The sequence below is a fragment of the Melanotaenia boesemani genome, chromosome 8, assembly GCF_017639745.1.
Source record: "Melanotaenia boesemani isolate fMelBoe1 chromosome 8, fMelBoe1.pri, whole genome shotgun sequence".
Taxonomy (NCBI): Eukaryota; Metazoa; Chordata; class Actinopteri; order Atheriniformes; family Melanotaeniidae; genus Melanotaenia; species Melanotaenia boesemani.
The window spans coordinates 18,451,732-18,462,289 of NC_055689.1; the positions used below are offsets into that span (position 1 = coordinate 18,451,732).

General features: G+C 39.1%; 1 protein-coding gene across 1 annotated transcript in view; it reads right to left on the reverse strand.

Annotated features, from left to right (window-relative positions):
* The window catches only part of LOC121644121 (dipeptidyl aminopeptidase-like protein 6), a 92,054-nt gene extending 83,677 nt beyond the window's left edge, over nucleotides 1–8,377 (reverse strand). The window contains exon 1 of the mRNA XM_041991846.1: nucleotides 8,233–8,377. Coding sequence (XP_041847780.1) covers nucleotides 8,233–8,289 — 57 coding nt within the window. The 5' untranslated portion in view covers nucleotides 8,290–8,377. The remainder of the gene's footprint in view (nucleotides 1–8,232) is intronic.
* Between the last annotated feature and the right edge of the window lie 2,181 nt (nucleotides 8,378–10,558).

Below are 10,558 nucleotides of genomic sequence, written 5' to 3' on the forward strand. Positions count from 1 at the left end.
TATTTATCAGTGACTTAGACTACAGTACTACATACTTAGCTTGGAAAGATGAGTCACTTAAGTTACTTTGCACATCAACTTTATTAACACTATGACTTGCTGCAGAAAAATTCCACAAATCACTCACACATATTTACTTAACAATATATAAACTCAGGCAACGTAAACACATAGTGACTCTCATATAGATGAGAAAATTCATTATTCTGTACTTTACTTTTAACTGAACAATAAATACACAAATGTAAATATTCTTATGCAAAACTTAACTTCCACATCTTTTTTCCCAAGCCGAGTGTAATTTTTATTTTCCATGACTGAGAGTAGCTGAGCATGCTGCCTGTTGGAGTATTATCTTCCACACAGGATAAGTGCAATATATTACAAATGAAGGCGAGCCATGCACTGAGCCCAAATTGAAATGGCAGCAGATAAGTCACTGAGGAAATGGAGTTTAACGCTGGCTGCTGCTGTAGAATAGACTGGAGCTGCGTTTGAGGGGAGCAACAGACAACAACTGTAGACTGTGGTGGCAGCAGGTGATGATGAGAAAAAAGAGGAAGGAGGGGGTAGAAAGGGTGCAGAGAAACCAAACTGGAGCATACCACTGAAATTTTTTACTCACATGTGTGTTTGTTTGTGGAGAGATAGTGTGTGTAGCCAAGCATGGGCTGAAAAGGGACTGGGGTGAATGAAATGAAGGAGCTTATCACAAAAAAAAGTGTGAGGCACCATCTTAAACCACCCAGATTCTCCAGCTTTATTTGGTTGGTAACGCCTTTACGGTCCTTTACTGGTTCGTGTACCTCAAAAGATATGTGTTTTGTGATCTGGAGGGCTGCAGGAATCCTACCAGTATCTTAATCCTGCATTACTGGAGGGCCTTATAGATGAATTTATCCAATAAAAACAGAAGGAAACTTTAAAAATAAATGTTTTTTATTGCTTGACAACAAAAGGCTTATCTTATACTTCTGCTCTTTATCAGTATTCTTTGCAGCCTGTTTGCATGCACACATAGGAGCAGCATAGAGCTAGAATTTAATCAAAGATCTGCAGCTAGTTCACCTTAAAGCCATCTGATGCATTTTTCACATAAAGCAAAGAGTAAACAATATGTGTAAATATAAAGCAAGATAGGGAATGCAAAGCAATCATTAGAAAAACAAATCCAAAGCTCACTTCTACCTGTATAGGCAACTTTTCCTCAATGTGGCCAGTCCCCAATGAAGTCATTAGATGGCAACATAGCAAAGAATAACAATGAGGCACTAAACATTCTCTACAGCATATTAAACCAACCATTTATTCAAAGTCAGAAATTGAAAAAAAATTATACAAGAAGCATTTGTCCATCACAATCCTTAGAAGGGACATCGGGACTCTCTCCCTGCCTGTCCAGTTGTTATCAAAAACAGCCAGCAGCCTATTCTGTCAGGAGCGGAAGACTCACCCATAAATACAGACATCCCCCCACAGCGTGCCATGCATGCTAAAAGGGCCCCTTACCCTTCTGGAAGGAGTGCTGGTGTCTATCTTCAGCTGGGTGGCTATGAGGACAGACATGCTGTAAAGTGTCACTTTCCTTCCCCTCTCGCTGTGCTCGCACCTTTATGCTGTGAAGTTGGGATTTTGCTGGAGATGTTTGAGACACCCCCTTCCCCTCCCTCCTCTTCCTATCTCCCACCCTCCCCTACAGCTGAGGGGAGAGGATGACCTGGGGGTCCAGGAGCCCAACCACAACACTTCCCTCTCTCCTCGTAGGGTAAATCAATCACAGAGACACTGGCTTTGCCCGCACAGGAGTGGAGGGTGGCGTTGACAGGTTTGGGATAGGAGGGGGCGCTTCTCCTTCTCTCAGGCTGCTCCAAGTGCTACTTATCTATCCAGTCCTTACTTCCCTCCCATCGTCCCTCCCTGGCTCCCTCACTGCTTTCCTCTCATACACACACCCTTAAACTCTCTCAGCAAGAGTTTTCTCGGCAAAGGTGGAGTTGAATAGTTTAAGTAAATCTCTCTCTCTCTCTCTCTCTCTCTCTCTCTCTCGCACACACACACACACACACACACACTCAGTAGTGTTCCTTGACACATCAGACCCAATACTGCCTAGTAGGCATTTTTTCCTTTGAGTGTGTGCATCTAAGTTGGTGTGTTTTTCCAATCTCATCGTGTGCACATATTATGAAGAAACAGATCAATTCAGTTGGCTTTGCAGCTAGGTTGTGATTAAGCACAAGTAATATTTATGCTGCCTGTCTTCCTCATCATAAAACACTCCCCCTCTCTTCTCTCAGTCACCCACACACACACACTCACACACCCATCAAGCCATGCTAACGGGACAGAAGCCTGGCACCTGCAACACGGTGGTTTTATTTATGTAACCTTGCGTGTTGAAATCTCAGGGCTGAGATTAAGTAACCAATTTATACAACCAAAGCAGCCCAAACACAGAGCCAAGGAGAAGAAAAAGAAGTAGCAATATTTCTCAATTAAAAACCAAAGGGCTCCCTCCTTCTGCTCATGTCTTAATTTCATCTGGTCAACTGAATGTGACAAAAGCCGGGGGCTGAAACACTGCAAGTCGAGAAACCCAGTAGAGAGCGTGTGAAAGGCAAAGCCCTCATAATTCATTCATTAAAAATGGTCTGCTGTGGGATCCAAGAGTGGTGAATCTCAAGGCTCCCCACAGTCAACCCCGTGTCAGATCTGGACTCGGGGGCTGAATCATTGCTCAGTTTATGCTGCCGTTCAGCATTTGGATGTGTGTGAAATCAAGATGTTGTAGCTGCCTGAACATTGACAAACTAGTGCAAGTCATTAAGAGGGCTATCGTATTGCAGAACACTGCCTCAAGTTTTACACTTCACGGATGTTAAAGTTGCATTATCTAACAGTCATGAGCAAAATGTGTGCTTTTTTGATATGGCCTTGCCAATTATTCAGTGGAAAAGTGTATAAAATAAGGCTGAGCTGCCTATTTTCCTATTTAATGGACAGCAGCATGTTTTATACCCTGAACTGGTTTGAGGTTTCACAGCGCCCCATAAATACTTATATAAGTAAATCCGCTTTCCACTTTGGCTCATGGGCATACTTAGAGCAAGAGTTTCCTCCCCTGCAGCTGCAGCAGTTTATCTCCAATAGCTGCAGGGACTCTGCTCATATTTTACATGTTTGATTTCCACACTGACAACAATCCCACAAGGCCAGCTGCAGCAGATAAATAATGGTGCTTATTTAAAGGCAGGCAGTATGATTAAAGAACACGAAACAATAAAATAAACAGAACAGCTGCACTTTTTTTCCCTCTGTGTTAAAAAGGCCAGCGTGTAAAGACAAGATTAAGATGAGCTAAAGTTCATATTTGCATGCACACCACAAAAGATAAGGTTTCATCACAGAGAGTAATTGCCATGCAGACTATACAGGAAATGATAAAGTCTTTAGAGTTCATAGTTAGAGCAATGATGGTTGTAGCTGGAGCTACTGCTGATAACAAGCTGATTTCATGCCATGGCATATCCTTTCAACATACCCCTCTGGTCATTCTCTGGATTTGTGTTAGTCACTTTTACAACCATGACTTACACTCCAGTGATTATGAATTTTGCTAGCTCACAGTAAGTCACTGTAATTGCAATTAGTGTAAAAGGTCAGCACGGTTATTGCTCTAGAGCGTGGAGGGGATGTGCTGTTTTATCATATTGACAGACCATAAAGAATGCCCACCTTGAATTTCTTTGCATGTTTGTTTTAACTTTACTGCATCACTTTCATTAAATTTGTTTGCCATCAAAGCATTTTTAGGACCTTATGTCAAAGTGTCACTGAAAAATTGATTGGACATAAAAATGAGGATATTTATAGGACTTAAAGATCCAAAAACAGATTGTAAATCAAATACACTAGACAGTTCAGGGGATTCACCTTAAGTACATATCTGGCTGGATCTGATGAGCAAGAATAATGATATCATCAACCTGTGTTTTGATTTAGCTTCTGAATTAAAGGGGTAAATCATAAACTGCTTAATAAATAAGCATGATAAGTACCAAATAGCTTCATTTTAAAAACTAGAGGTGACTACTTATTCATAGCTTTACAAGTGATATTCAGCCATGTTCACAGGAATTTGGACAATAGTTAGGATTACTCTTAGTGAAATACAAAAATGGCCACATTCAAGTGTATGAAGGTGCACAGAAATGCGCACAATCCCTTTAATGTGCTTGTTACCGTCCATCTTGAGTGTTTAACCTAGACTCAGTTCTCAATTTTGGGCTGCAATACCACATTATGTCCTTAGCCCAGCTCTGATCTTGACCTTCAGGCAGATCCAAGTAGCCTTCCCTTGGTAATCGACTCAAAGGCCCCGAGCAGCCTATACGCCAGAACTCCACCCAAATATTCATGCTGCTGTACTTGGTATGCTTTTCAGACTAGCTCCTACTAGAGCTCAGGCAAGGGCAATGGTGCAAAGACATGAATAGAGAATACATCACTGTTTGTCAGAATAGGTATGAATCAAGGCATACATGCACAGCAGGCTATGCTGTGTCTTTATCAGCAAGATGCAAGTGGTTTCACTACAGACTGAACACTATCATGTCATTCATCAGAGGTGACAGGAATATAAGAAATCTGCACCCCAGGGAGCGATGCAGGGGTGTGATTGGGTCCAGGATGAAGAGCTTTCAGTGCTCAAGGGTGGCCAGAAGCTGCAGAACCTGGACTGCTTTTATGAACATGGTTGTTATCTATAGCAAACTTTCCCTTAAGAGCCATATCACAGCATAGCACTTTGTGGTGACAGATGACTGCTGTTGAATGGTGTTGTCCCTTTCAAATGCACCTCTCTGGTTGTTTCTGTATCTCCAGACTTCATTTCACTGAAGAATGGGCTATTGTCAGCAACTGCATTTTCACTTTCAATACATTCACTGGACAGAATAAGCAGATCATACGGAAATGTCTGCATGGAATGTGTTTATATTGGAATTAGGAAAACTGAAGTCATTTAGCAATGGTTATTAAGGCTGTGGAGCAATATAACGTTTTCAAGAAGGTGATTCAAATGCCACTGGTTCAATACAGAAATACTGGGAGCTCACATGATGAATACAAAATGCTTTTGAAAGGCATTTCATCTGTACATATTCTTGCTGCATGCAAAGCATTTCAGTATAACTTTGTCTGCAAAATTTTACTCTAAGGAACATAAAATTCAGGTTCGGGTGTAAATGAAACACTTTCAAACAGTGATCATACAGGCTCATTCAGACAGACTAAACTTGCAATCATGTTTTCTTGTCAAAAAACAAAACATACCCAAGTCATAACGAACAGAACAAAATATATGACTATACAGATAACTTTATAAGAATATGTTAGAAACTATTTGAGCTTTGGCAAAAGACAGAACTGAAAGTAGAATTTTACACAGAGAGAAATCATTTCGACACACTGACTGCCTCTTAGGGTGTTTTCACACTTGGTCCCTTTTAGCCCTCTAAAAATCTCAGATCGATGACTCAGCATTTTTGTCTATTTGCGAACACTCCAACCGTACTCCCAGACCCCTTTAAAAACGAACCGTACTGAGACCACCATGTACAGTATATACATATAGGGAAGTTTAGAGTCATAGGAATGATGCAGTCTGGGCATCAGATGAGACTAGAGACTGTGAGGCAAAATAACAAGTGTATGTTCTGCCATGTAGGGGTGAGAAAATATTACTAATAACTTAATCAGAGTCCCATCCAAATTATGCTGAGTCAGAATTCCAACCAACTTCAATTTATTTGGGGGAAAAAAAATATTAAGAGGAAAAATATCTCAGTAACATATAATAATTCTATTATTATTATTATTAGTAGTAGTAGTAGTAGTAGTAGTAGTAGTAATTATTACTGCAAGCATGAAAACAATCCATCATGAAGAAATGAACAAAACTACATCAACAAATACTCCACTCGTTTAATTTAGTTTAAACATAAAAAAATATGTTAAACCCTTTAATTTAACTAGAGTTGAAAATTATATCATCCAGAAGTAGAATTTTCTTATGTTGTGGCAACAACAAGAAATCCAGTGTTGGATGTTAAATAACTGCTTTGTCCATCACAGTTCTCATAAATAGTGTAGTTCTCGTAATACTGTATTTAAAAAAAAAAAAAGTCGGTATCTTGTGTATCTTCATTTCTGAAAGGGTCATGTTACTAAATTAGCTGCAAAACGTTCCACAATCACACAACTGTTCCAGGTTTATGTTGTCCCTATCACAGTTTTTTGAAACATGTTGTCTCTGTTTCGTTTAAATGACTGTGTAATTTTCAAATAAGGATAAAAATTGTAATTCTCAGTATTCAACATGTGTTTGTGTGTTTTTTAAATTATTTGCAAATCACTGAATTCTGTTTAATTTGTGTTTAGACATTTTCTCTGGCAAGAAGACTATTGTTAAAATAGCCAATGAAAGTTTGAAACACTAATATGGATGAGATGGAATTTTAATATTGGTCTGTAAAGAGTAGTAGGACTATTTCAGCAGTTACCAGTACATGTTGATATTTGCTGCACCCATAGCATTTAATACTTCAATAAATTTTAAGGCAAAAAAAAAACCCGAAGGAGGAAATAAACACAAAGGTTTATTTTTCATTTTCATTCTCGAGCCAGTTAATAAGTATTAGTTAACAGGAACGTTCTCTTATTCTCAGTGTAGGATGGTATCAACCAAACTATGCGTAATAAGATTTAGTAAAGAAATATCTACATTTTCCACAAAGAACTGTCTAAGAGGGCTGAGCTGCTTGGATATCCACAGCCAGACTTAATGAATTCTTTTCTATGCAAATTGGCCACAGATTATGGTAGAATTTTGTGTCGGAGAGTCCTTAAAGACTTGAAAATTAGTTGCTGAAACTTCAGACTTCAAGGCTGTCAAAGTATTGAGCTGTGAGCAGTGTTGGCAGATTTTTGGGGCATTCAAAGGTAGAGCTCCTTGTCACAGGGGTGAAATTTGTTTGAATAAAACTTAACAGAATCCAGTAAGTGCTGACAAATCAGAGAGGCTTGCCAAGTAAGCCTGATGACTTTGTACTTCCAGCAGAGGGCAAGCTAACTCTAGTATGGACTGAACTGAGCACAGGCACCAAAAGACATCTAATCTTGAGCAATTCAGTGATACTGACAGATGAGCAAATCCCCACAGAAACCAGTCAAATATCTGCAGTTGTAAGAACTTAAGATGAAACAAAGCATGCAGGTAGATTGATAAGGAAAACGATGTGTCTTTCCACATCATTACTCCTTTTTTTTAAGTTTTTCATGCAACTGAAATGACTGTCATGAAAGAGATTTGTCTTAAAATAACACTTTTAAACAGTGCCATAGCACTATAATTATCAAAAAGGGGGGAGCAGCTTGTTTTCTCTCTATGTTGAGGAGACATCCTCCTCAGGGACATGAAGGCTTGTCACAAAGTCCTCTCCAGGGTATCACAGAAAAGGAAACTGATTTCACGCATCAACATATTTTACCCCTTCTGAAACCACAATCAATGTTACCCTGGTGTAATATGAGTTAACTTCCTTAATGTGAGCTGAAAATGGCATTATGAGAGAGCCATGCAAGGCCATTACTGGAAAGATGAGACGAAAAAGATATTTTTTCCAATTGTATGTTAATTTGTGATGTTTTTAGAATTGAAAAAGAAATTCCCAAACCAGTTACAATCAGACAGATGCATCGTTCAAAAGTTAATAAGAACATGAAGTTAAAATTCAATTTAACGCACTCATTACTGACTTATTACCAAAGCTAACTGGATTTACTGTCAGGGTCATGAATTTGACAAATAACTATCTAGATGCTTAAGTCTTTGGAGCTTTTCTTCTCAAAACACAACCAGAAAATGATGTGCCTTTGCTTATACCATGAGAGGAAACTTTATTTCACATGTCCACTTGCTATTCCCAGAAAAGTCCGTTAAAATACAACTCTAGCCTATAATAACAAGACTTCCTACACTACGACTTTAATCATCTCCCTTCACTGCTGGTGGTGTCTCCACAGAAAATTATCACCTCCATCTGTACACACTTAAAACACTGAAACACTTAAACAATGCTAGTTGGCTACATTGGCTCTTTAGCCCAATGGGTGAGGCAGAAATTCACAGTTGAATAAGTGCAAGAAATAAAAAAAGAATATGTAACGTACCCGCTCTCCTTTAGAGATTCCCTTGCGGTAGTTTCCCGCACCTGCCGATGAGTTCATGGTCTCGTGTGGAATTAGTCTGCAAGACGAAATAATTCACCTTAAACCGAACGACCAACTCTGTTCCCTCTTCCTTCCTCTCTTTCTCTTACTGTCTGACACATGAGCGCGTAAGCACGCACACGCCACACAACTAACAATCAAGAGGATTTTCTTCTCTTGAACCTTCAGACTGACAAGCTAAAATGTGGGTTGCACCTCCCGTTCACTGGTAACAGAAAGTGATCGAGTCCATCAATAAGCGAGATATAACACCACCCACTTGTGGCAATGCTATTTGAAAGCCTTGTCCAATGAAAAACAGAAGGAGCTGTATCCGCAAACCCACTCCAGATCTGCACAAATGAAAGTTTTCTGCCTGCGCGCCTATGCAGACCATCACAAGAAAGTTACCTCACAACAAGTTACGAAGCATTCCTGTGAACATGAAAAGTTTTCTTTATACTTTTGAGTTTACGCAAAATGAGCTGATCCACAACCAACCAATTAAAAAAAGAAAATTATCAAATTGAATATTCCGCTTTTTCAGCAAACGGAGTCTTCTGTTCCCAGGAGTGAGCAGCCGCAGTCCATAGTGTCCACATTAAATTGTGTGTATGTCCAACTCTAAAAAAAGCTCAAATTTGGCTATTTATGCCGGAGCATTTTCTGAGGAGGTGGTGTTTGAGTGCTGTTGTGGGGTCGAGGAATAAAGACATATATAGCCCATGTCTATCTGAAGCAAGAAAATCTGTTTTCACCACTAATTTATGAACATTTGTTTCTCTGATATCATTTGATTTGGGTACAAACTCAGTATAACCCAGTGCGTCTTCTGCCCTCCGCCGCTGTTTCATGGCGATTTCGGAGTAGGCAATTAGAAGCTTTTAGCCGTGGCTGCTGATCAAAGGCGAAACCGTGTCACCCTGTAGCCCCTCAGCAGTTAATATGTTTTCACAGGCTTAATGAGGAAGGGGTTGCGAATGAGTTCATTACACAGAGTAAAGTGTGAATTTAGTAAAACCACAGGGATCTAAGTGGCGGCGCTCTCTGCAAATAAGATGACCCGGGGCTGGGGAGTTTTCTCCAAGTTCTCCTGCAGGCACCTAATTATGAGAGACAAAGGAAAGAATTTTACTTTGGCCTAATGGCTAGAAAAATAAGATTCATACTAAGATAAGAAATGTAAAACCCGTTAAAGGTCTGCTCTTTATGTATATGATTGATTATAGTGAGATGACAACTTGCAACTTACTGCAACTTTTTTTTTTTTTTTTTTTTTTTTTTGTCTCATTATACTAGATATTGGACCATTAATATTTAAACAGTACAAATGTATTATTACCTGTAGACACAGTTTAGATAAGACACATCCCAATTAGGTTTCAGTGGTAAAATCTTACATTACATTCTTAAGATCAAGGCCACAGAAAACAGAAAACAAAGCTAAACAGAAGGCGGTGTTTGGCCCAGTAAACATTAACTGCTTTTTTTTCAATTTGCATTTAAACATTATTTTTAAAACTACAATCGCGGATCAGACAGGCTGATGTATAAAGGTGTGTGTGTCACAGTGGGCTCAGAAATATGAAGGCATATTCCATCACAAACCCATATAATTTACAGATCAGCACCATAGACAGCACCCAGGCAGCTCTGTGGTAGTGTTAATGGAAGAACAGGCAAGGCCCTCTGAAGCCGCATGAGACCAATTATACTTGTTATACTGTAGTGGAAATGCTCAAGTGGAATAGAGGTTTTAGGCCAGGAAGTGAGTTATACTGAAGACAAATAAATTGGAAATGAGGAAGGTAAAATCGAGTGGACAAGGCTGAAGCAGGCAAATCTGTATAGCAAATATGCTGTTGTCTTTTTGTCTTTCTCCTCTTGTTTACAATCCAGCTTTTGTGGTGTCAGTATGGACTGACAGACGAAAGAAAGAAAGAAAGAAAGAAAGAAAGAAAGAAAGAAAGAAAGAAAGAAAGAAAGAAAGAAAGAAAGAAAGAAATATCCATATGAAAATATCTTTCAATGCAATTATTTTCCTAGCTTGCAAGTGATAGCTATTTGAGGTAAATGTGGTGCTATGTGAAAGTTTTGTTACCTTTTTAAGTTTTGATATTCACTGATTAATTTATTATTTATGTTCCCTGTACCATCAGTTAAATCAGTGTTTGTTCAGCCTAATATTTTTAGCAATAACACAGCTGACTATTACAGAGTATCACCCTGCAAGACCTTGTCATCAATACAGCATTTTCTATAACATAATATTTGAGAGCACTTTGAA